This window comes from Carassius carassius, chromosome 13 (genome assembly GCF_963082965.1).
Source record: "Carassius carassius chromosome 13, fCarCar2.1, whole genome shotgun sequence".
Taxonomy (NCBI): Eukaryota; Metazoa; Chordata; class Actinopteri; order Cypriniformes; family Cyprinidae; genus Carassius; species Carassius carassius.
Window position 1 is genome coordinate 22,914,866 of NC_081767.1, and position 26,473 is coordinate 22,941,338.

General features: G+C 38.6%; 2 protein-coding genes across 6 annotated transcripts in view; both read left to right on the forward strand.

Moving 5' to 3' along the window:
- Nucleotides 1-1,305: 1,305 nt before the first annotated feature.
- LOC132156115 (nuclear transport factor 2-like) lies at nt 1,306-15,544 on the forward strand. 3 transcript variants are annotated; one of them, XM_059564983.1, is made up of 5 exons: nt 1,306-1,507; nt 4,743-4,864; nt 5,741-5,812; nt 11,159-11,257; nt 13,719-15,544. In XM_059564983.1, the coding sequence occupies exons 2-5, from the start codon at nt 4,766-4,768 to the stop codon at nt 13,830-13,832; spliced, it is 384 nt and encodes a 127-aa protein (XP_059420966.1). In that variant the 5' UTR covers nt 1,306-1,507; nt 4,743-4,765; the 3' UTR covers nt 13,833-15,544. The 3 variants fall into 3 exon arrangements, with proteins under 3 accessions (XP_059420966.1, XP_059420967.1, XP_059420968.1); XM_059564984.1 differs by lacking the exon at nt 1,306-1,507 and adding an exon at nt 1,693-1,851; XM_059564985.1 differs by lacking the exon at nt 1,306-1,507 and adding an exon at nt 5,426-5,532.
- A 252-nt stretch (nt 15,545-15,796) lies between these two features.
- LOC132156117 (enhancer of mRNA-decapping protein 4) overlaps nt 15,797-26,473 on the forward strand; it is a 29,614-nt gene continuing 18,937 nt past the window's right edge. Inside the window, exons 1-12 of one of the 3 annotated variants that reach the window (XM_059564986.1) lie at nt 15,797-16,007; nt 16,630-16,777; nt 19,841-19,952; nt 20,261-20,360; nt 20,461-20,647; nt 20,890-21,037; nt 21,162-21,266; nt 21,382-21,491; nt 21,955-22,026; nt 22,308-22,391; nt 23,555-23,650; nt 23,787-23,886. In XM_059564986.1, the coding sequence (XP_059420969.1) occupies nt 15,920-16,007; nt 16,630-16,777; nt 19,841-19,952; nt 20,261-20,360; nt 20,461-20,647; nt 20,890-21,037; nt 21,162-21,266; nt 21,382-21,491; nt 21,955-22,026; nt 22,308-22,391; nt 23,555-23,650; nt 23,787-23,886 (1,350 nt within the window). In that variant the 5' untranslated portion in view covers nt 15,797-15,919. The remainder of the gene's footprint in view (nt 16,008-16,629; nt 16,778-19,840; nt 19,953-20,260; nt 20,361-20,460; nt 20,648-20,889; nt 21,038-21,161; nt 21,267-21,381; nt 21,492-21,954; nt 22,027-22,307; nt 22,392-23,554; nt 23,651-23,786; nt 23,887-26,473) is intronic. The other 2 variants (XM_059564987.1, XM_059564988.1) reach the window with 2 other exon arrangements.

Consider the following 26,473-nt stretch of genomic DNA (forward strand, 5'->3'; position numbering starts at 1 on the left):
GCTCACGCTTATTGACAGTGGACGATGATTTGCGGATAGCCGTGTCGGGTATCAAACCACGGATTGGTATGTTGTGCTCTCAGAAACAGGCTCAGCCATCACATTAGGTAAGCTAGATATGTACTGTTTCAATATAACTATTTTTATGCACGCTATATGCAGCACATAATACAGGTGACCAGTGGAAAAAGTTTTATTGTGAGATTATTTTGTATGCTGTAGCAAGGCTACGGTGAATGCGCTGTTGGCGCGACTTTTGTTTGTTGATTTGAGTTTTGTAAATAAAACGTGCGAGTCCCAGTCACGCCGACCCTGTCTTCCTTCCCAACACTGAACCTCTTCACAACACTGAACCATTTTTCAAAAATAAGTTTGTTCTTAATGAAAATTTTGAAAATTGCAAAGTGGAAATGGCACCCGTTTCGTAGAATGACTCTTGTATAGCAATGATGTTCGTTTGCACGCACTTTGGGAGGGTGGGGGGCGCGAATGTAATTAGACAAACTTGGGGGGGGGGCGCATATCCTAAAAGGTTGAAAACCCCTGTTCTAGAGATAACCGAGGTTACGTTTAGTAACCGAGTACGTTTTCGTTCTCGAATCAAAAATCGGTTGCTGATGGTACTACTGATTCTGTATAATTCTTTGAACGCGGGTGAACCGAAGACTTGAATGATATATTAAACTTAAGTTTAATAACAAATCAGTCGTACTAGATTATGCATAGTAAGTGTAACATGTTTTCTGTGAAACGCTGATATAAGACTAAAGTATTCACTTCACATCATTGCATGCAGTTGGGTGCTTTAGCAAAACTTAAATGTATGATCCAAAATGATGAAGATGGTGATGATTTTAACTGATTGAAGTTATTATTATTGACTTTGGTTTTATACCAGTAACGTTACTTGAGGGCGTAAAAGAACTGGTGAACAGCTTTTTTAACCGGTTCATTGAACGGATTGTCTAAAAAAGAACCGGATTTCGCATCGCTAATCGACGATGGTGCTTCTCAGATGGAAGGCTGCATCTTACGAAGGCTAAGGATGAATGTTTTTTTTTAGTAAATTACTTACTAAACGCTAAACTGTCAATAATTTAAGCCACGGGGAGACTAGACGACTGTGGTTCAGTATATTGCATTGGTAGAAAGCAAATATAAAGATTTGTGATACAAATTATTCTCCAAAAGTAAGCGTTATTAGTGTTTTGTGCCATGACAGAGCGGGAACATATGTGACGTAGCCACGCGTACGTAATAGACCGTTTCATTCTATCGTTTAAAGCCGAGGAGGACTCTAGCCTACACGAATCTGAACTAGGAAGCACGCAGCCTCGCTAGGTTGCAGCCTTCCGTTTGAGACTGGCTGTCAAGAACCAAAATTCAAAGCAGTACAGAGTGTAAGCGCTTTGCGCATGCTCAAACTGAAGAGGCCGCTCAACTTCTGTCCTCCGCGCGCTGGAGTCGCCATAACTGGAACCGGGGAATCGGTTTAAGGCTCACTGAGGTAAGATGTTGACCACATATTATTTATAAGTTAACGTTGCATTTACGCTGCAGATAACTACTTTATAACTACTTTATGAAAGTAGTACTGAGGCTTTTTGTCAAGAATAATCTGAAAAAGCTAGCGAATTGGACACGCCTATAGGACAGGAGCGTGCACGGGCCGCGCGAGGGTGTCGCGCCTGCATTCAGCTCTTATGGCTCTGGGGTATTTTTAGAATGAAACGAGGGTGCGTTTGGTCCAAGTTGACCGTTGATCGTTACTGTCCAAACTCCGAGTCGATATTCAAAAAGAAAGGATCCCTTCAACGTAAAACACAACTTTATCGCATCATTATTTAGCCGGTGAGCGTGTTGTAGACAGACAGCCCAGTGTTAGCACGTCTGCGGCTAAAGCTAAAATGAATCGGTCTACAGCGAGCCATTGAAAGCTAGCTAATAATCTTAGCATGGTTACTTTTAATCGTTAGTAGCATTCTTGATCAAATAGTGGCTCTAGTTTGACGGAAATGATTTTAACCTCAATTTGGACATCTTCATATGGTCACTGATTGATTTTTAAATGAAGTTAGTACTTGCTAACCGACCAACTAGTGCTAAGAGTCTCTAAAATCCAGCCGAATGCTTTTATATGTCAGTCATCAATGTAAGTGTCATTTTGATCGACTTTTCTAATTTTTCAGTAAGCAAACTAGCTTGGTTAGTGTAGTGATAGCAATTTAAACAATTACTAACGTATGCAAGAAGGTGTAGTTATAGATTTGTCGTGAACTGCTCTAAATAACTAAAGACACATTGTATTCCAGAACTCTACTTGTTAGATGTCAGTGGAAACTATGGATATAAGACTATTAATGTGTTTAAGTTGGAAAGGCTCCAGTGAATTATGGCCCAATCACATGATATATTAACAGTAAAAAGTTGCTGACAAATCAGTATAGAGTTTTTAAAAGGGTGGAGCAGGAATGTGTTAAATTCCATGTGCTTCTAAATAGAAAGGAGTTTATAAAGGTCTGTTCACACTTAAGCCCCATTCACATGAAGGACAATAATTATAATGATGAAGAAAAAATCTAAATCTAAAAGAATAGAGAATAGGGGAAGGTACGCACTACTGCTATAACAATAGTGACACATGGGAGCAATGTTGGAGCTATGTTGTATAAGTTATAAAAATACCTACAGTCAATGATCGTCTTTCCAACTTTAAAGAACTCAAACATTTAGATATAACTTTTATAATAAACAGAGTGTTATTGTGCATTGATGTCAACTCGGCTGAAAAAAAAAAACCATGATTCCAACAATATCATTTCTCTTTGTCGTTATTCTTTTAGGTGTGGACTTTGCTATTCTCATAGAAATAGAAAAATTATTATTTGTAGTTATCTTTATAGTTATCATCCTTGGTGAAAATGGGCCATTAATCCAGCCTTTTTGGCCTGATCTGTTTGGCCTTTTAAATTTTGTGTGATTTTGTTGTTTGATTTTTGATTGACAGTCTTCTTGACAGATCTACGTTTAATGTTTTTTGCCCACTATAAAGCTGATAGACCTTATGTGCCATAAAAACATTGAGCACACAGCCATCTTTAGGATTTTGTTTTTGAGCTTCTGTTTTTGTGGTAGCTCTATAGCGTCGCTGTTGAAGAGTAATTAGCTGGTGAGGTGGATTTACTTACTGTTGAGTTAACAAAACTTATCATAAGCATTGTAGCAGGGCTATGCAATTAATCGAAAAAACGATTCAATTTCGATTTTGGCCTCCCAACGATTATGAAAATACAATAATCGAATTAAAACGATTATTGCGCCCCATTCCGCCCCCTTTTGCAGTGCTGCCATTTCTTTCATGCATAAAAGCCCAATTTCCCATGCAAATCAGTAAAATCATGTAACGTGACATTTGCAAAATGAGACTTGCTTGATTTATCGAAGTATATTTAATCATGTTTTTAAAAGCGTGAAAGAGAACTTGCGGTGCTCCTCAGGAAGAGATATAGCCTAAGCCCAGAGGCGGAACACAACTCAGACATGTAAAGTCATATTATAGCTCAAAAATGTGTCAAAATGTTGCACTTGATTTTTCATATTTTTCATAGACTTGAGAATGAAAATACGCGTGTAATGGTAATTTGGATCCGTGCGGCTCTTAAAGGGACAGCGGGCTATGTATTATTTTACATTTGATTATTCATTTCTGTAGGAGGTTGTACCACGCTGCATGAACCTTTTCATATAAACTGCAATAAATACACATCAGAGCCAAACTGAAACGAGACATTAAATAGTATAGTGAATAAATGAAATAATCATACTGCTTGATACTTGCATAAAAAAAAACATTAAAGCACAGCTTGTTTCATTTGTATCTTTTTATTCTGTTGTATTTGTCTTTTTTATTACTGACAGTTTAATTATTTTAAATAATTTTGAGGACTTTGTTTGTTTGAAATTCCGCTGGCCTCTTCAATGTAGATGTCATAGCAACCTTATTTACAGGAAACAGATATTTGATATTTATCACTATATTTGAAATAAATCACTCGTGTAAAGTTTTGGTCATATGGCTCCCTCATAATCGTGTTAAATAATCGTGATTACAATATTCACCAAAATAATCATGATTATGATTTTTGCCATAATTGAGCAGCCCTACATTGTAGTATTCAAAGCGGATGTCATAAATGTCAGTAGACCGGGAAGATTTTTACATTGAGCTGTTCATGTTTAAATCTAAGATATTACCTTCATGTTGTGTAAATAGAATCAGGAAGACAGAAGACAACGAGCTCAGCACCGAACAGAGGTGTGGCTTTATAAAGTCTATTTAGTGCCAGAAAAACAAAAAAGGTGCACTCAGTAATGTTAATTTTTCCAGTTAAAAAATTACACACAAAGGAACAGAACGTGCTGCTCCAGTATGGGCTCTTCCGTGTTGTTATCACATGACCAACCATATCATGCAATTGATAAAATTTACTTCGCATATTGCTTTCAATCAGTGTGCGATGGATGCCCTCAGTTACAAACAAAAGTACATCTTAAGTCCAACAGTGTAACAAACACAAAACAAACGATAGTGACCAGTAGTACTCACTGGTACTATTGGCTCAAAAGCCAGTGCATCTTTAAATGTAGATGAAATTTTCAGGGTTTTTTTTTCTGTCTTGTCAGTTGTTGTCAACCCTCGGTCTGTCATATACATGGAGTCATTTATTCTGTCTTTCCACCAGTGCCTGTAGCAGGGTGAATCAGAATGGGAGACAAGCCGATTTGGGAACAAATAGGATCCAGCTTTGTGCAACATTACTATCAGCTGTTTGACACCGACAGGACTCAACTTGGATCGATATATGTGAGTATTGTATTAAGCTCTTTTCTTCAGGATAGTTCTCTCTTAGGCCTAGTCCACACGGACACGGGTATTTTTATAACCGGAGTTTTTCCTCCTGCGTTTAAAAAAAAAATCCCGTCCACATGAAAACACCAAAACATGCTATCAAGCGCTGTCAAGAGCATGCCACACCAGCAGGCGGCGATATAACCCAAATTGTAAAGTCACCTTGGCCAATCAGAAGCAGTCAGCAGCGCACAATCTGACGTCAAACACAGCGGATAACGGCGCACACTCTGACGTCGCAAGGCAAAAACCTGTCCACACGACAACACTGCAACCGGCGTTTCTGAAAATGCTCACCCTGGCCGTGGTTTTCAAAAATGTTCGGTTTCGGTGCCCTGAAATTGCGTTTTCGTGTGGACGAAAGGCCGAACCACGTAAAAAAAGTCACGGTTATAAAAATACCCGTGTCCGTGTGGACAGGGCTTTAGTGAGAGAGATGTCAAATAGAAATGTTTCAGTGTCTCTGCCTTTCCTTCATGTTAGAGTTCAAAGCGTCACTTGGTTTATGTCTTGCAGAGTGACGCTAGATGCCCAGTAACAAACAAGTTTTGTCGTGTGTTCAGCAGAGGAATCTTTTCAGGCCAGAAATGTGGTTCTATACTGGACCTTTAAAAAAGCCTAAAGTGCTCATACATGAACCTATTTTTTCAGCAACACATGTTAAATTATATATCACGTGTATGTTAAACAATACTTATGTTGAGGTATATTTGTTGAGTATATAAATTATTTAATATGTATTTATTAAAAGACTGGTGACATTACTGCTTTGCTGTCTACTTTTTGGCGGCTTTAGCTCAACTACATGTTTTTTTTTTCCATTTTTCCTAGATTGATGCCTCATGCCTTACGTGGGAGGGTCAGCAATTCCAGGGAAAAGCAGCGATTGTTGAAAAGCTTTCCGTAAGTATTTGCGTGCGTTTTGGTAGAGTTGGCATTTTGATAGGTTAGGGTTCATTTCCTCTAATTCATTTGTGAAAATAGAGGGTGGGAGTTTTCGCACTATCAACCAATAGCAGTAAATACCATTAGCAAAAAATCTTTCAAATTGATCATATAGTGTACATCCCCAATTAAATATTGATCAGATGTTTAATTACCATATGTGTTGTATATCTGAATCAGAAAGAGTTTTATTGGCAGGTGTTTTTATACATATGAGGAATTTGTTTTGGTGACCGACGCTTCCACAGCACAAACAAAGGAAAGTGACAAGACACAGATAATACAAATAGGTTAAGTAAACAGGAAATAACAATTAGAAGTCGACTGATATTGGATTTTGCCGATACCGATAGCAAGGTAGGACCACATTGGCTGATACCGATAGTTTTAAAAACGGATACTGAAAAAAAAAATAGTGCTTTATTTACAAAAAAAAAAGAAAAACGGTACTGAACCATACTAATAGTAGTGGTAATAATAATAATAATTATAATAATAACAGTAATAGTAAATGTTGAAATTACCACACTCTAATAGGGCCCTATGAAATCAGTAAAAAAATTTCCTAAATGCCATTTTATTTATTTCCAAAATCTGTTATTTAATTTTTGTGGATTCAGTTTTTTCCATTTTAATTTTACTCCACTCCTTTTTAATAATTAAACTAAAGTTAAATTAAGTAAAATCATGTAACTTATACATTTTCAAATCAATTTAATAAAAGTTTAACGAAAAGTACATGATTAGGGCCCTATGAAACGTTTTATTTTTTTCTCACCATATTTTTTTGTTACCAAATTCTGTTTTAGCATGTATAATTATTTGAACGCATAAAACAACTTAATTTATTTTTTCTTAAAGAAGCCTAATTATTTTTTCCCCTCAAAAATTCTTTTTTATAAATGGATTCTGCTATTCCGTCCGCGTTTTCTGCATCGCGGGAAACATAGGTCCCTACAATTATACCAGCACAATGTATACTCTCACACTTTTAACTGCTTCTATTATTGAGCACTTAATGATTGTCTAATCAAAATAAAAGAGCAGCGCTGAGTCTAGGAGAATTCACCTGTATCACACACACATTCAACTCCACCAGTGGTCTAAAACAGTTTATTTATTGACCAAACGGACACAAGTTTACTTCAAGAATGAACAATGACCCAAAGATAATCTTGAAGTTCAGTGTTTAAAAAACGAAGCAAACGGAAAGAGCGATCTATATTATAGCTCTATAAATGAAGCATACAGACTTTATTAGAGCCACAGAAAGACAAACGTTTCCATGGAAATGCTCAATATATAATTCATTATGTACATTAACAACTATTTGGGGCGAATATAATGTAACTTAATGGAAAACTATGTGAATGGTGCTCTAAGGTGGATTTTCTGTCTGAAGTGTCTCGCTCTGTTCAGCGCTCAGCTTCACGTGTCTAAACACACAGAACGCGCTGTCAGTAATTTCAACCACTAAATGCCGCTCTCACACTGTATAATGAAAACAGAGCCTTCTCTGCTGCTCCAGCAACGGACCCAACCCGGGAAACTATCAGCCGCTCCAGCAAAGTACGAAACACGGAAAAACTATCGGCATGGATTTTTGCCGATAACCAATTGTTCCAGCAATCAACTAGGGCTGCACGATATTGGGAAAAAATGACATTGCGATATTTTATTTTTCTGCGATATATATTGCGATATTTTTTCTTACAAACAAAAATGGGGTGAGCACACTTACATTCTCATTTTAAATGATTTAAACATCGACACCATCGCGTCAATTGATTAATATGCGGGAGGGAGAGAGAGCAAGACAGCGCTCGTGTTGTTTGAAGACGGCTCGCTCTCTCTCTGTCTCTCTAGCGCGCGCTCTCTCTCTCTCTGTCTCTCTAGCGCGCGCTCTCTCTCTCTCTGTCTCTCTCGCGCACGCTCTCTCTCTGTCTCTCTCGCGCACTGTCTCTCTCTGTCTCTCTCGCGCGCGCGCTCTCTGTCTCTCTCGCGCGCACGCTCTCTGTCTCTCTCGCGCGCGCACTCTCTCTCTCTCTCTCTGTCTCTCTCGCGCGCGCTCTCTCTCTGTCTCTCTCGCGCGCTCTCTCTCTGTCTCTCTCGCGCGCTCTCTCTCTGTCTCTCTCGCGCGCTCTCTCTGTCTCTCTCGCGCGCTCTCTCTCTGTCTCTCGCGCACGCTCTCTCTCTGTCTCTCTCGCGCGCGCACTCTCTCTCCCTCTCTGTCTCTCTCGTGCGCTCTCTCTCTCTGTGTCTCTCTCGCGCTCTCTCTCTCTCTGCCCTGTTAAACATGCATGTGTTTTTCAGTCCTGTCAATGAAAAAACTTTCACTCTATGATGGTTAAGCTGTGCAATTAATCTGCGAATCACATTCGTCAAGGGCCGGGGAGCAGCTGGCCCGTACAGTTAATGAATAACAGATCAACCACGACAGCCAACATCGCACATCCTGCGATGTGACTATCGTGGATTCGTACATCGCGATATCGATGCTTAAACGACACATCGTGCAGCCCTACAATCAACTATATCGGTTTTGCCGATTAATCGGTCGACCTCTAATAACAATATTCAGAAAAATAAATACACAATATACAAAGTAGACAATGGATGGTATTTGTGTGTACAGGTGTGTAATGTACAAATTCAAGGGGAAAAAAGGTATGTGTGTTAAAATAAATAAAAAGTGTTGTGTATTACACATTTACTGCCAAGTTAATTGTTCATGAGATCGATTGCCTGAGAGAAGAAACTTATGTTCTTATGCCTGGCTGTTCTGGTGCTTAGTGCTCTGTAGCGCCGAGCAAAGAGGAACTGTGCTGGAGGTGTTAATAGATCCATGCAGAGAAGGTCAGAATTGGTGTGAAACAGGATTTTTCAGACCTGCAGTAAAACTCATTCAAATCGTCGCCAGTTTTTGATTCTCCACAGTGCTTGTAGTTGATGTCTTTGAGTCCTTTCCACACTGATGCAGGGTCACTGTCAGCTTTTTGGAGTTCCTTAGCCTATTTGAACTCCTTTGTTACTGTTTTTGGCCTGTATATACAAGACTATGTCCCCAGTCCTTTAGGCGTCTTATTTGGTCTGATAGAGCTGTCTGAGTTTTGCAGTGAACCACGGTTATTCGTTGTAAGTTAAATGAGTCCTGGACCTGGTAGGTATGCACATATCTTTACAGAAACTGATGTATGATGTTACAGAATCGGTGAGCTCTTCCAGATTGGTGGCAGCAGCTTCAAAACACTCCAATCAGTGCAGTCAAAACAGGCTTGTAAATCCTGCTCTGCTTCATTTAGTCAATTTTTTTATAGTCCTTATTACAGATTTAGCTGATTTCAGTTTCTGCTTGTACTAGACCAGTATAAGATAAACCAGACCGTGATCAGAGAGCCCCAAAGCTGTCTGTGGGACAGAGTGATATGCATCCTTTATTGTGATGTAACAGTGGTCCAGTATATTACTGTATCTGGTAGGATATGTAATGTGCTATCTATATTTAGCAGTTTATTTGTGAGACTTGCTTTATTAAACTCCCTGAGAATGATTATAACAGAGTCCGGGTATTGTTGCTCTTTGTCTGCATTCTGATCAGCGCTCTCGTGCACTTGTGGTGAAATATAAACACTTTTAAGATCGTATCACATACATGCTTATATGGAGAGCATATGACCAGCAGTGAAATGTAACTTATGAGAGTGAACGAGTAAAACTTCCATGGCAAGTAGAACAGCTTACAGTTGATGAAGAGCACTTCTAGATCAGAACAGCACATCTTCAACGCTGTTAAATATGTACTGTATTTTTCGGACTATAAGTCGCACCTGAGTACAAGTCGCATCAGTCCAAAAACCATAGACTGTATAAAAACATGGACGTAGTGTCCGTGACGTCACCCGTAGACTCCTGAAGAGAGTTTTTGAAGCCTAAAGTGTGTAGAGCGGGCCGTCACCATCTTGGCAGCGCGTCACCGCGCGACTCTCCCGGACAATCAAAAATGGGCAAAAAGGCGGGAGCTAGTTGCTGTAGCCACACCCACCTAGCACGACGGCAGTGTCAGCAGTGGCAATCCACCTGTCACTCAAGTGGCTACGCCCTTAATTATGCAAAACGTTAAGTAAGTAAAATAATTTAAACGGATGAGTTACAAAAATATTCACCCCCCTCACAGTTGTCATGAAGGGCAAAATTAGCTATTTAGACCAAAATTATTTTTTGAACCAGGCTGTAAACCAGTTTTTTCCTGCTGTAAAGTTGGGCATTTTAACATGGGGAGTCTATGGGACTGACTTCCTTTTGCAGCCAGCCTCAAGCGACCAGTCGATGAATTGCAGTTTTAGTCACTTCCTTATTGGCCTCACGAGAGAGAGCGGGAGGTAGGCGCTCGCCAAAAACACGTCATGACGAGGAAAAAAACATATACAAGTCGCACCGGATTATATGTCGCATTTATTTAGAACCAAGAGAAAGCATTACCGTCTACAGCCGCGAGAGGGCGCTCTATGATATCAAGTGTAGACTACAGGAGCAATGAGCAGCATAGAGTGCCCTCTCGCGGCTGTAGACGGTAATGTTTTCTTTTGGTTCATGTCTCTTAGTTCATTTCCCTTGGTTCATGTCAAATTAATTTTGATAAATAAGTCGCACCTGACTATAAGTCGCAGGACCAGCCAAACTATGAAAAAGGTGCGACTTATAGTCCGGAAAATACGGTAATCCATCTTTCATTGATGTAGAAGCATGTTCCACCACCATGTGATTTCCCTGTTGATTCTGTGTTGTAATTAGCTTCGAACAGCTGGAAGCCCGGCAGATGTGCTGTCTGGTATGGCGTCATTCAGCCAGGTTTTCTGTGAAACACAGCAGCAGAGTTTTAAAAGTCCTTTTTTATGTTATTTGGGAGAGTAGAAGAAGTTCGTCCGTTTTGTTAGGTAGGGAGCGGAGATTCACCAGATGGATGCTAAGCAGCTGTGTTCTAAAGCTGTAGGAGCTTGACGAGAACCCTGGCTCACTTCCCACGCTTGCACATCATAAAATGCTTGAACAGCACCGCTGCTCCGCCAACTACAATGTTCAGCTAAACGTCAGAGTAATCAAAAATCAGTAGAAGATGTGTGGTGTGTACTGTCAAATGTTTAGCAGTTAATCCCTGGTAAAACTTATTGTTTTTGAAAAACCTCAGTCAGGACAAACTAACAGAAACATTAAGCCATATGTGGTGCCGTCTTGTTCTCCAATATGACAAGATATTAAGTATATTCCAGTTTAATCAGTAATATATTGTATTTACCTTTTTTTCAGACCCTGCCCTTCACAAAAATAGCTCACAGCATCACAGCACAAGACCATCAGCCCACCCCTGATAGCTGCATACTGAGTATGGTAGTAGGCCAACTAAAAGTAAGTATTTTCTAAATTTAATTTTGACCTTTGACAGATATGCTATTGCAGCAGCGCTTGAGGTGAACACTTCAAACAAATATGTATGTGATAAGGTCTAGTAGGGCATATTGTGGTATAATCGTAGTGGCATTTAAATAGAGAGTGGTCGTGGGCAGGTTAAGCCTCTCTTGATTTCCCTTTTGCTCCACCTAATGTGACACAGTACTGCGTAGTCAAAGATTTTATAAGCATTTCAGAGCTGTAGTGTATGTGTGTTTGTCTGTCAGGCGGACGATGACCAGGTGCTGGGCTTCCACCAGACCTTTCTGTTGAAATGTATCAACACCGCCTGGGTTTGCACCAACGAAGTCTTCAGGCTTGCCCTGCACAACCTTTGAGCTTAAAGACTCTCTGTGGTCACATGGCCTTTCCTCCTTTTCTTAATGTCTGTAAGGATCAGTGTCCTTTTGGGTTCACGCACACCGTACAGGCCTCTCTACTAACAGCTTTAAGCTGTGTTCAGATCAAGTGTCTGTATATATTTAGTAGTGGGAATGCTATGACATGTCTTTTTGTTCATGCAGGTATGCTTGGTGTGTTTGTGAATTTGTTTGCGCTTTGCAGCAATAAAACAAACGAAAGTCATTATTTTTCAATAAGAGTTGGCCAGTTTTGGTAACATGAATGACAGTGAGGTTTAATTTGAAAAAAGTTTAATTTAATGAGCAGCACCAACTGTGTGTTGACTAACACCTGTTTCACACACACTCCTTTTGCAGTGTGTGTGCATTCTGTGTGTGGTGCTTATGCGGTGAAGAAGCAGCCCGACCTGATTTTGCATTTGCAGTTTGCTAATGATTCCGCGGCTATATACCACAAATACAATTAATGTTGAATATGTGATATACAGCCACGGGATCAGTTTATCAGTAGATCAGCATTACTTTAATTTCAAATCCAAACATTAATGCTGAAAATGATTTTTCAGGATTGTGATTATTGTTTTACACAGTACAGTAATGCAATCTTTCATAGACCTCTTCACATTTAAGTGCAATAAATATAAACAAAGTATTATGCAATGCATTTTACTTGTAGATTTATATATTAAGTTGCTCAAACAAGTGGCAAAACATTTAAACACAGCCTATAGCTTAGTTTTCTTACTGTAATAGTTAGTAGGCTATCACAAACATTTTAAATTAAACCTTAGGCTACCACTAGGTGCGTTTACATGGACACTTTTTGCTTCCATCGGAATGAATTTATTCTGATTGATGAATCCAAACGTAGTGTTTACATGAACGGTAAATAAACTGATCGGGTTGATGTGTGCGTTTACATGTCACAAGCTTCTGATCGGATTTACTCTTTTGACATGCGCACACTGCATGTGTGCATGTCAGTCCATGTTAATTTTTTACACCGAACAACGGCACGTCACTTTAATCCAAAGCACAGCAAAAATAGACTCAATATGAAAACAATAGCTACACTGCTGCAATTGCACCCTGTTAACATGGGCATAGAAAAAAATACAAACCTCATATGCACTGCAAACAGAGTTTGACCTGACCTTATTTTGACCTGTCTTTATGTGCATCTAATATTTTGTAATGAAGAGTTCTGCATTTGTCAGAGTTCCTTTACATGAAAAACTACTGTGACATTGTTCAAAATGGGTGAAACATGGCATACTTAAGATCAGATGTGTTTCCATTGAGCTTTTAGATTCTATTTATAAATATGCAGCATAAAACGATATACAAATAAATAGAGATTGACTATTAAAATAAGTGTTAAAGGGGACCTATTATTCCCCTTTTCACAAGATGTAAAATAAATCTCTGATGTCCCCCGAGTGCGTTTGTGAAGTTTTAACTCGAAATACTTTACAGATCATTTTTTATAGCTTGTTAAAATTGCCACTTTTAGGATATGATCCAAAATGCATTATTTTCGTGTCTTCCCCTTTAAATGCAAATGAACTGGTGCTTGTTCAAGTTCCATCAGTATATGGCATGTATTTAACAAAAACATGGTCATAATAACTTAATATATGGCCAGCTTACATTACATACAATAGGGAATGCCTTGTTTTGGATCATTGTTCTACATGTGTTGATTCATTAGTGAAGATCATTTAAATTCAGGACTAGATTTTGTTATGTTTTTATTCGTTTCACCATCAACCAAAGTATGCTGTAATTATGTCAAGACATTGTCTTTAGCTGGGAAAAAAGTGAATATTGTGACAGACTATGAGCCTTTAATTAGTCATGGTTCCTTAATGCAGCTTTTGTCTTTATTTCGCTGAACTAATGTGCTTTGAAACTTGCTGAACATGTCTGAAAACTTGCATGTTTTTAGTTTAACAGCATTTGAATTTTACCCCAGGTTTGATTCCCTTCTCTTTAATGTAGTGTTGCAGTTGTATGAGAGCCTCCATTAAAGTCTCCTGTGTTTCTGCTTTGTCTAGGCAGATGATGACCCCATCATGGGATTCCATCAGAGCTTCATCCTGAAGAACATTAACGAGGCTTGGGTTTGCACCAATGATATGTTCCGCCTGGCGCTGCACAATTTTGGTTAAACGCCCCATGGCTAGCAGGAGGGAAGTGGGGGAAGGTGGAGGATGGGGTTCTGCCCTGATGACGCCTGAACCTGTCAATCAGCCCTTCATTCATCACCCTCAAGAGAAATGGCTCCGGATTACAGCAGTCAATCACAGAAAACATGCAGGCATATACTGTACTGCCTCTACTCCAGAAATGACATGTTTCTTTTATGAAAGCCCACACATCCATCAAGCTGACCCTTTTCCTTCGCCAACCTGCATGATGATGGGGAACTTAAATATCAGCGGATCCGCCACCAGGACAAAAACGTATTAACCTAACCTCGGGTGTTTGATATTTACATTTTAGTTGCTGATTTTGACTTTGAAATTACAACCGTCTTTCTGCCTATCTTTGCTTTAGTACAACATGTTCAGCTTGTTTTTAGAATATGCTCCTTGTAGTTTAAATCTTTTTTTGTTTTTGCCCCACTTGAAAATTGGTGTGATGTCAGGTGGCCCTAGCTATCCAAAGAACACCCCACTGATTTCCTCTTCCCCTCAGACCAGTGTGCTTCCCACTTTCTGCTCACTGTTTAATAATCACCAAGCCAAGATACACAATAAAACATCTGAATTTTTCTTAACAACATCATCATCTTGTTCATCCCCCCCGTCTGGTTTTGCGTCTACCTTTTTTTCCCTTTTTTATGCTTGTCTTTTCATGTTTTTGATACTGCTCCATATTAGATTCTATCATTAAGATTATAGATTGTTTTGAGCAGAGCAGAACACGATGGAGCTGTTTTTTCTCTTTTTGAAGGTGGCCAGTGTTTCCTGAAGCAGTTGTTTAGACTAAAATAATAATGTTGACTTATTTTGGAAGAACATCACTATGATTAGCAAAGGATCACGTCAATATTTTCCAACATTTTTCCTAACCTTTAAAAATGGTAGAATCATAAATTAATGCTCTTGTTAAAGAGGAAAAATCATAAGCATCCTCCAGTTATGCCACATCAATAAAGCAAGTTTTGCCAAGTTTAAGAAAGAGTTTGAAATCAGATGAATCTTCTCAGCGCTTTTATTCTTTAATTTTCCCTTTTGTTTTAGTTCATAGGTTTTGCTTCCCCTGTTTTCCAATGATACAAATCATGGAGTAATGGCATGTGGGATGTTATGTTTCATAAGCTTGAATGAATGTAAACGTCATTGAGTTTGTAGTGTGGCCAAAGCTGTTAGCACCTTCCATATTTAGGATTACATTTTGACATTTGCAGTACAAGAAGGGTCACAGACACAAAGCCTGAAACATGGCTAGCTTGTGGGAATATGATATGGCTATTTTCTCGTTTACACTAAAGGAGTTATGTTCACCGTTTAGGATAAGAAAAATCATATTCACAAAAGGCCTTTGTGCCAAGTGATGGTACAGATATATTAGAAATATCTTTTTTTAGAAAGTATTCTGCATTGTATCTTTTTGCACTGAAATATCTAGACTGATCTGCTAGAACATCAATATAATGAATCAGTTTCTTGCATTATGTTTTTACTGGAATACATGTATTGTACATGTACTTCATGCTTGTTTTGACCCTGCAGATGTCCACTCTCTGTGGTTTAAGGGCAAGAGCAAAAGAACACTTGATTTTCACAAAAACAGTAATACAGTAATACAATGTGAATACAGTAAGAGATACTTCAGCCGCCTACATGTATGTGGAAATAAAGGAGATCAAATTAAAGTGTGCTGTTACGTTATTTCTATCGATGGAGGAAATAATTGAAATATATATTTTTCTAACGTAAGTGATTTTCTGACAACCAAAAAGAAAAAAATTATCATAATACGTTTAATAATGATAATAACACGCCAGTAAAACATAAATATGAATTAGTGATCTGTAAAATAAGATTATCTTAAAATTTTTATTCAAGAGTGATTGTCAAGTTAGGTGAATCTCTCCGGAACCGAAGAAATCCTGCCAGCAGAGGCGGCGGAATGAAATGCAGGGAACGCTCAACGGAAGTTGACGGACGGTTGCAAGCGTTTATGAGAGACAGACACAAAATTAAACTTTTGAGAGTTTGCAGTGATTTAATTCCCCCTTCCCTACTTTATGGATTCCAGTTCCAACATGGACATAGAGGGCGCGACCCAGCACCTTCGGGACATCTTAAAACTGGATCGTCCCGGTAATTCGGCCGGTAAGTTCCCGGGAAAGGGAGCAGCTAGGCCGCGGAGCGATGATGCTGCGCAGAGTCTGATTTCAGCGGCAGCCGCCTGACCGTAGTCGCTCAAAAACGCGGGACAGCGCTAACTACATTTTATAAGTGACAAACATTATGTTTTGTGCATTAATTTGATTGAATAAAAGGTGTGCCAATGTAGCATGTTAGGGCTAAACTCCTGCTGGCGCAGCATCAGCTTTGCTCCGACAGAAATAGTATTAATTGCGACATGAACATATCATTAAATATTATTCAAACGTTTAATGCATTTCATATTGTTCACAATGCAGCGACTTGATAGCCGTGACATTATAGCTTTCTAGTCGAAGAAGTCAATTCAAAAGGACGGTTTCAAAAAAAAATCTATTCAACTTTTTGTTCGTCGTTAACGTTACAACGATGCATAAACAATGTGTTACACACTACAATTTATTGATTTGTTACTAAAGAAAATATTATCAATTTTTACTAATGAGGGGGAAAATGTTAGTCAGCCATAGATGGTGATGCACATCACTGACGAAGTCACAAAAGTAATAATCAGAGATTACACTACTGCAATTGTACAGCTTGATTTATCATTCATATAATTCCACAGAGTCATCTTTGGTAGGAAGCCAGAGAAAACCATCTTTCAATGGAGAGATGAATGGTGTTCTTGGAGCAGATCTTATGGGAGTAGGAGGACTGATGGAACCAACTACTCACAACTCAGACAAACTTAATGGACAGGACACGCAGACTATGTATGTTTTGCTTTCATTAATCCTGTATATAAAGTTAAATGCATTATTTAGCAAACCATTAATGTTATAATGTTGTCATTAATTTTTCATGAACTGTAATTTTTATATACTAGATTTAAATATTTTGCTTTATAATATTTACACTACCATTCAAAGGTTTGGGATCTGTACGATTTTTAAGATCTCTTAGGATCACCAAGCCTGTGTTTATTGGATTGAAGATATAGTAAAAACCTTAAAATTTTGAACAATTATTACAATTTTAATATTGTTTTCTATTTTAATATACAGTCACGGCCAAAAGTTTTGGCAGTGACATACATTTTGTGTTTTGCAAAGTTTGCTGCTTAAGCTGTTGTGGCGTTCATTCACAGTGTTTCTAGATTATTGTGTAGCGATGCATTTTAAATAATTCCTAAAAGCGACATTGGCCAAAAAATGACATTTTCACAAAAACACACATTTCACTGTTTTGTGATCCTGACAGAAAATGATTAGCTAACATTAACTGACTAATCATATCAGCAGCACATATGAAAGTGTGAATAAGTAGCCTACTAGTCAGGGAAAATCACTCTCATACTAATTAGATTTGTAAGAGCAGACTGATTGCTGTATTGGAAAGTCGTGGCCTAGTGGTTAAAGAGTTTAACTCCTAACCCTAGGGTTGTGGGTTCGAGTCTCGGGCCGGCAATACCATGACTTAGGTGCCCTTGAACAAGGCACCGAACCCCGAACTGCTCCCCGGGCGCTTCAGCATAAATGGCTGCCCACTGCTCTGGGTGTGTGTTCATGGTTTGTGTGTTTTCACTGGTGTGTGTGTGTGCACTTTGGACGGGTTAAATGCAGAGCATGAATTCTGAGTATGGGTCTCCATACTTGGCTGAATACTTTGGAAAAAGTGCTTCAGTCAGCTACGGAATCGTGTGTCCAGCAGTGCAGAGTAGTGTTGTCACGGTAACAAAATTTCAGTATTCTGTACCGATACCAGTGAAAATCCACGGTTCTCGGTACCAAAGCAAAACACAAAAATATGCTAATTAAAAAAAAAAAAACTTTTTAGCACTAAAAATAAAACCAATGCCATTCTTTATACTTATTTACATTTGTGTTTTAAGTTTTTCTACAAGTTATATAATTATGAAAAACAGTAAACAAGTTTCACCCAAATTTAATTTGTCTTTTAATTTATGAAATTTAAACACATTTTATTTTTGGTAAATAAAGGGGATTTGCTATTAAAATTAAAACATGGAAGAAATATTGTGATTTATTTATTGTGATAAGTTTACATATAGCGTGTCGATTCAGCGTGGTAAGACTCTTGCTCTCTCTCTCTTTGCATGTGTGAGAAACAGCGCTATCAGTAAAGCGACGGTGAGTCGTGCGCCTTCACAAAGAGTTTACAGAGCATCAAATACAGGTGCGCTGTGCGTCCATTGAGATGAACTGAAAAGTTCAGATCGCTTGATGGAGAGAGAACTCTGAAGCTCAGATGCTGAAATTAATGCAAGCGTCATGCGCTTCAGTCTATGTAGTAAACAAACCCGCACGTCTCTGCCATTCATTCAATAGTTCACGCTTACATATAATTAGCTGAGGTATGGAATGCGTATTTGGCGTGCTGTCCGGGGAAGGGCTCCGAGCTCGGGAATGGCCCGAACCTAGAGTACACCCCCCCCCCCCCTTCCCCGTCTATTTATAAAGTGAACTTGAAGTGAGGAGATGGGGTGGAGGAGGGATGCTGATAAACCGTCAATGGATAGAGGTAAGTCAGCGATATTTATACTATGGGATTGATTACTTGATTATGGTCCACCTGTGTTGATTAGGCTAAGTATCTGACGCGCTCCTCCCGAATCTTATTAATAAAATTACATTTAATTCACACAGAGACGCGCAGAACACGGATTCATATTTCAAACAACTTTTGCGGCTTAACATTTACAGATACTGGTCCATATGGAGATTTGATTTGATTAATTTATGCTAACTTTGACATTCCACGACTGTCCATATTAAAATGTAAGTTTCATTTTCATGACTGGATTTTGAGATTCCGTCCTCGTTTTCTGCTTCGCGGAAATCATAGCGCTGAACCGGGTTTGAACGGGACCTCGGTACTACCGGTACTTAAAGAAACCTGGTACCGTCACATTTACATTTTTTTTGTACCGACTTGGTACCGAAGTACTGGGTCTTTTGACAACACTAGTGCAGAGCTCTCTGAGCGCATCTGCATGCACAGTGAGACCAAGACTATTGGACAATGGCCTGGTGTCAAGAAATGCAGCAAAGAAGCCACTTCTCTCCAAGAAAAAACATCAAGGACAGACTGAAATTCTGCAGGAAGTACAAGGATTGGACAGCAGAAGACTGGTGCAAAGTTATTTTCTCTGATGAAGCTCCCATCCGACTGTTTGGGACATCCGAAAAATCGATTGTTCGGAGAAGAAAAGGTGAACGCTACCATGAGTCCTTTGACGTGCCAACAGTGAAGCATCCTGAGAGCATCCATGTGTGGGGTTGCTTTTCAACCAAGAGGGTGGGCTCTCTCATAATTCTGCCCAAAAACACTGCAATGAATAAAGAATGGTATCGAGACGTCCTGAAAGGGTGACTTCTTCCAACGATTCAAATAATGCCAGAATGGATGGCCATCAGTCAGGATTTGGCCCAGAAGCTAATATACAGCAGGCCAGAGTGAACTGCAGAGGTTATGAAGAACAAGGGTCAACCCTGTAAACATTGACTCATTATATATTTTCCCAATAAAAGCCTTTAAAACTTATGACATGTTTATGATTGTTTTTCAGTATACACAGAAACATGTGGAAGATAATCTACAAATACTGAAGCAGCAAACTTTGCAAAACACAATTTATGTCACTGCCAAAACTTTTGGCCATGACTGTATTCTAACATTTATTTCTGTGATGATCCTTCAGAAATCATTCTGTAATGCTGATTTGGTGTACAAGAAACATTTCTTCTTAATGTTAAAAATTGTTATGCTGTTTAATATATATACATATATGAACTTTTTTTTTTTTTTTGTACCAGCTGTCTTTCAGGAGATGATGGGTCCACCTGTGTCCCCATCAGAGCAAACAATGTGGAAATTGTGTCCAGTCGTGACTCTAGTATTGACAGTAAGGCTCGAGGCAGCAACAAGGTGTGTAAATTAATGAACTTGGGCCAAAGTGTTCATTATTAACAGTTCAGGCTTTCACTGTCATGGAAAACCTAGAAAAATCATGGAATTTTCATTTTGTATTTCAAGGTCTGGAAAAGTAACTTGAAATGAATTCAAATCATGAAAACCATGGAAAATGCTAGTGTCTATGTATCTCTATATAATGATTTTTAAAATCTAACTATTGGGAAAATCATTGATATCAATAGGTCAAAATGAGTGGAAACTCTGGAATTAGTTTTTAATTCTCTAAAATAAATCTTTTCCTCATGACTTTTTTCTTACAGGTTAAAATTCAGCCAGTGGCTAAATATGACTGGGAACACAAATACTACTATGGCAATTTAATAGCCGTGTCCAACTCTTACTTGGCTTATGCCATCAGAGGTCAGTTTGCGGCGCTTTCCATGGCTCATTTAGCATAGTCCTTTGAATAAAATGTTGATTGGATTCAGCTGAATAGTTCGTAATTGTTTTTCACTCACAGGTGCAAACAATCATTCTATGATCCGAGTGCTGCGGCTGGGATCAACGGAGCGTTCGCTGCTGAAGGGCTTCACAGGTGCAGTCACAGACCTTGCTTTCGCCCACTTGGACTCCACCCTGTTGGGCTGCGTGGATGAGGCTGGAAACTTGTTCATTTGGCAGCTCACTAGCCACAACAGCAAAATACAGTATCCCCTGTAGATTGGACACAAATAACGCTAAAGATTTTTCTAATTTCGTTACTAAATCATCAGGAGCAGAAGGATAATTAGACAACTAATTCAGTGTTTTTTTGTTTTTTTGTTTTTTTTAAATGCCAAATTGTAATTTTTAGATTAAAAAATGTCATTACATAAAGTCTTGATCTACATGTATAATGCTAATGAGCAGGTGAACTGTGATATTTCTCCTTAACACTAATGTTTCTTAGAGATGAAGTGTTAGTTCACATCCGAAGGCCTGAGGACACTCCACTAAATTCCAGCCGCAGACTCATCTGGTGTCCCTTCATCCCGGAGGACAATGATGAGAGCCCAGAGGATGCATGTCAGACATTGGCACTACTTCATGAAGACAGAGTGTGTTTTCTCTGGAGTCTGACAGTTTTATTACTTTCTTTCCAAAATGTCCTCATATTATTAGATTTCAAATGTTTTTAACACTATTACTCCCCTAACTGGATTTTTCTTCTTGTACTTGTAGGCTGAGGTTTGGGACCTTGACATCCTCCGATCCAATAACAGCTCATGGCCTGTGGATGCCACTGACCTGAAAGAGGGTTTCATTACCATTAGAGGACACACGGCAGTAAGTCCTGCTGTCTTAGATTAATGCTGTGTCTGCAGTGTTGTATTAACTGATTAAGAAATTAAATTTAATGTAATTACAGTAGCACATAAGTCAGTTATTTCTATTTCTGCAGCGCATTAGTGAGGGAGCGCTGTCCCCTGATGGCACTGTCTTGGCCACAGCCAGTCATGATGGATATGTAAAGTTTTGGCAAATCTACATTGAAGGACAGGACCAGCCCAGGTACATGTATGAGACATTATGAAATTGAACACCCTCAACTGTTCAAAATTTGAGATCAGTAAGGTTTTATTTTTAAAAGAAAGAAATTAATCTTTTTTTTTTTTTTCAGCAAGGATGCATTCATTTGATCAAAAGTGACATTAAAGCCATTTGTAATGTTGCCGATAATTTCTTCTTAACTTTCTGTTCGTAAAAGAATCTGGAAAAATTTATAATTTTTCCACAAAAATATTAAGAAGCACAACATTTTCAACATTGATAATAGAATCAGAATAAATTCTGAAATGTTTTTGAGAGCCAAGTTAACATATTGAAATTATTTCTGAAGGATCAGGTGATGTCTGGAGTAATGGCTGCTAAAAAAAAAAATCATGCTTGCCATCACAGGAATCAATTGCTCATTTAAATGATCATTTCATTAACATATTTCACTGTTACTGTTTTTATTACTGTTTTCATGAAGTAAATGCAGCTATGATGAGCATAAGAGACTGATTTCAAAAACACAAAATCTTACCAACGAACCAACCAAACGGTAGTGTATAAATATTAACACATCAAACAGTGGCATGTAGCTTTCAATCTATTTATTTTTTAGTAGTTTAAACATTTATTGTTTTTAGTTGTCAAGGAAAAAATGTGGTGTTGTGGTAATGTTTTTCATATATAATCAATAATCAGTTATACTGTTAATCATTATTAACAATATTACAGTAATAGTTTGATCCTTTTTTTCATTATTTATTATACTAAAGCTGACCTATAATTAAATTGATAACCTTGTGCTAAATGTAAGTAATCTTGCTACTTTTGCAGATGCCTGCATGAATGGCAGCCACAAAACGGACGGCCTCTTTCCTGCCTGCTCTTTTGTGACAACCACAAGAAGCAAGACCCAGAGTTAGTATGAAGTTTCTGTTGTCTTCAGTAGGGCTGTCACTTTTAGTTCGAAAATCGATTGCACACCAACCAAAAAAAGTTTCGAAAATGAAGGGAATAGGGAATCGATTTTAATCAAATATGTACACTATTAATTTTAAAAGAATTAAACAATTAAAAAATATACATGTAACAAAACTCACAAACAAGCAGAAAAAGAAGATAAAGAATTCCGAAAGTGCAGCAATTTTACGCGCCTATACGACCCAGTGACGTCGAAAGTGACCTCTTATGCTGTGTTCAAACCAAATGCAAGTAGAGCGTCTGGCGTGAATGGAAAGGACCATTGCAAGCTGATAGCGACCGGCTTTTGTGATGGAAAATTGGCAGTAATACCCCCACCTTGCGCAGCTGTGTGTCCCTGGGACATCAGTGCGGTCGGAGCGCGTCTTCTCAACAGCTGGACATATAGTGAATAAAAAACGCTCTGCTCTGGACCCCGAAAATGTTGATCGACTTGTTTTCCTGTCCAATAAATTTGTAATGGTCCTAGCCTTTTTGCGCATTTTATAATGCCTGTCTAGTGCCGCCTAGCCTAAGTGTCGGTTACGTTCAATAAAAAAAAAACACTTGGCCTGTTCTCAAGTCCATTTAAAGTTTCATTTTTTGAACAGTTGTTTGAAATGGATTTTAAAATAATCTTGGAGATGTTTGAATTGCCTAAATCATAAATGCAGCCGGGTTGAAGCCTGCAGTGATGTTTTTCTGTTGTTATGGCAGCCGTCCCCTCTGCATATATATTTTTTTCGAGAATGTTGCACTCCTGTTGCTGTTTGTTATTCTGCACGAAACGTCATGCCAATAAATAAGAAATATTGCTGACTTGTGCATTTCCTGCGCTCTTTACATTCCTCCGTTATTTGACGTTGAAAAAGGAAACGTCTTTTTTTTTTTTTTTTTTTGATATGGAAAATCGATTTTACAATCGATTCAATGAACACTTATGTCTTAAAAATCGAAAAAGATTTTTTCACAAAAGTGACAGCCCTAGTCCTCAGTGATCCAAATTCAACATTTGTGTCAGCATTTTAAGTCATCAGAGAATCTGACTCCGGGCTTTACAGTGAAATTGTGTCTTAGACACATGCTGTACATTAAACTTAACCATTCATTTTCTTTTAAAGAGTTCCTTTCTGGCGCTTCCTGATCACTGGAGCTGATCAGAACCAGGAACTGAAGATGTGGTGCACTGTGTCATGGACGTGCTTACAAACCATCAGGTCTGTTCCTTTCTTAATTGTTCGATATTTAGATTACTATGTTCAGTTATTTGGGGGTGTTAAAGTCTGAGCATAAAACTTTCTCCTCTGTGGATAATGTAGTGAATTTTAGAAGAACTGTTAATTTGTGTTTCAGGTTCTCTCCAGATCCATTCAACAGCAGTGTGCTACCCAGCCTGAAGGCCAGTTTGGACCTGTCTGCAGAATTTCTCATTCTCAGTGATGTTCAGAGGAAGGTCAGACTCATCATTATTTTATATTTCATATATATATATATATATACCGTATTTTCCGGACTATAAGTCACACTTTTTTTCATAGTTTGGCTGGTCCTGCGACTTATTTATCAAAATTAATTTGACATGAACTGAGTGAAATGAACCAAGAGAAATGAACCAATAGAAAACATTACCATCTCCAGCCGCGAGAGGGCGCTCTATACTGCTCAGTGCTCCTGTAGTCTACACTGAAGACATAGAGCGCCCTCTCGCGGCTGTAGACGGTAATGTTTTCTCTTGGTTCTAAATAAATGCGACTTATAGTCCAGTGAGACTTATATACGGTTTTTTTTCCTCATCATGATGTATTTTTGGACTGATGCGACTTATACTCAGGTGCGACTTATAGTCCGAAAAATACGATATATATGTATATATGTATATGTGTGTGTATGTATATGTATTAGGGGTTGAACAAACTAGTTGACTTCAATGCTCTGCCATGATGCTTTAAGCTAGACATCAATTAGTCGCCGGTCCTATAGAGGGCGCAACAAGATAATAAATGCTTGAAGGACTTCCACATTTACGCACCGTTTCCAAACAGTTAAAATGAGGAATAAATGTATATCTACGAAAACCTACGAAAATCGGCAAAACACATTTTTAAATAAACCTCATATTTGAGTTTAAAACAACTACATTCTCGCATGAAATACTTTTAAAACTGCATTTCATGACGCGATAAGAGAAATATTTAGAAAATTATCTGAATAAAAATGCTGGTTGAAAATGCTGCGTGAACTCAACTGGCAGAAGCCCCCCCCATGATGCGATTTCGCGTCTGTTGTGAAGTTCACGTGCGAATGAAGCATATGAACTCAAAATGTTCAAGCGTGGTTACACACAATAGCGCGATTTAGTCTGGTTTGAACACAGCATTAAATATTCAGTATAGTAACATGTTAGCATGTGTTGATGTGAGGTGGTTCATAAGATTTGAGTTGCTTGAGGCAGACGTGGATAAAGTATTTTTTCCTGGGTATATCGTGCATGTTACAGAAACATTCTCGCCTTTTAATTTCCGGTACTTCCAGTTCAAGAACGCCATTATCGCTGATGCCGTCTTGTGTTTTGTAGGGCTGTGACGGTGGCTTATTTTTACCACCGCGGTAGTCATGGACCAACAACCGCCGGTGGCGTGGCGTTTGAGGAAAAAAAAAAAATTATATATATATATTAGTGTCAAAATTTGCTCGTTAACCAAGGCGATATTTTTTTCTAGTTTAACGTATTCAAATTATTTTACGTAGGGGCGGGATGGCCACCCACTCACAACTGCTGCTTCTGTCACTTTTTCTCATGACAAGAAGTGAATTTATTCAGTCGCAGACTCGCAGAATGACTGAATAGGAAACGTTTCAGACACGCGCTCCACTTCACTTTATTATCAGGTGCAAGCTAAGCGAGCACGGAGGGTCCTGTGCTCAAAGGCGGTGTGCGCTTCCTTTGTGCGTATCCTTTCATATCAAACTGAGAAATAATCCATATGCAAGCAGTGTTGTGGTCAGTTAATTCATGGAATTACCAAAAAAGGTGATTAAAGCTGACTTAAACTGTGCATGCATGTAATACATTTTATATATATTATATACAGGATATATTTATATGCACATCTAGAAATCAGCCCAGCACTTGTCTCACTCATCTAACACATCCAATTTAACTTGTCAATTCGTGTTTATTTGAGCACTTCTGTCAGTGAACGCCGCCTGCAAAACGCTAAAATAAATATCAAATAAATAATGCTTATTTAGGCTACAAGAAATAGACACTGGATGCAGCACAACACGACATAAATCCCCCGTCCGGTCTGTGAGGTAGGCTACTGACACAGAGTTCAAATGTCCTGTATAGATACTAGACAGACTAAACCTGTCGCAACGCGGTTGTTGCGTCTGGTTTACTTTTCCGCCACCAAGCAAGCTCAGTAGCTAACTCCTCATCTGTCCGCGCTCTCTTTGAAATAGGAATCGTTGCCATGTTTCTTGTTACCATCTTTTATTTATCGCTGTCTCGTTTGTATTTGGCCAGTTTGGAGAAAGCCTCACCAAACCTGACCAGCCAGCGTTTGCGATCACGAGAACTTGTGCAAACGCTGATGGGTGACATGAATGCAGATGACTCCAGATCGGTGAGGTGGTATTTGCTTTCCCAACAAGATCCATCGCCCAACACTAAATTAATTTAGACTTAGAACTATTACAGTTATTACACTTCTATACAAAACTTTGTATTATGTTTGTGACGTCAAATGTGCAGAACGGCGTTGCAACGATGGGAAAAGTAATTAGATTACTCCGTTACTGAAAATTAAACTCTGTTAGTAACGCCGTTATACTTAAACGCCGTTACTCCCAACACTGCTATTATTGTTGCTTATTTCCACAAATGAAATTTAAGTCGCTGTTCCCTGAAAAACTCTCCCATGGGTTTAGCTCTAAAAGTCTTATTCACATGTATTTTTTTACAAGAATCAGTGTCATTTGAAATCATTGACATCAAACCTAACGCTAAACATCTTCAAGCAGCATGTGTGAAATCT

Bases quoted from the DNA above. Each gene is read 5' to 3' on its own strand.
- LOC132156115 (XM_059564983.1), top strand. From the start codon at position 4,766: ATGGGAGACAAGCCGATTTGGGAACAAATAGGATCCAGCTTTGTGCAA. The intron at 4,865-5,740 runs GTGAGTATTGTA...CATTTTTCCTAG, and splicing joins CTCAACTTGGATCGATATAT to ATTGATGCCTCATGCCTTAC. The intron at 11,258-13,718 runs GTAAGTATTTTC...TGCTTTGTCTAG, and splicing joins TGGTAGTAGGCCAACTAAAA to GCAGATGATGACCCCATCAT.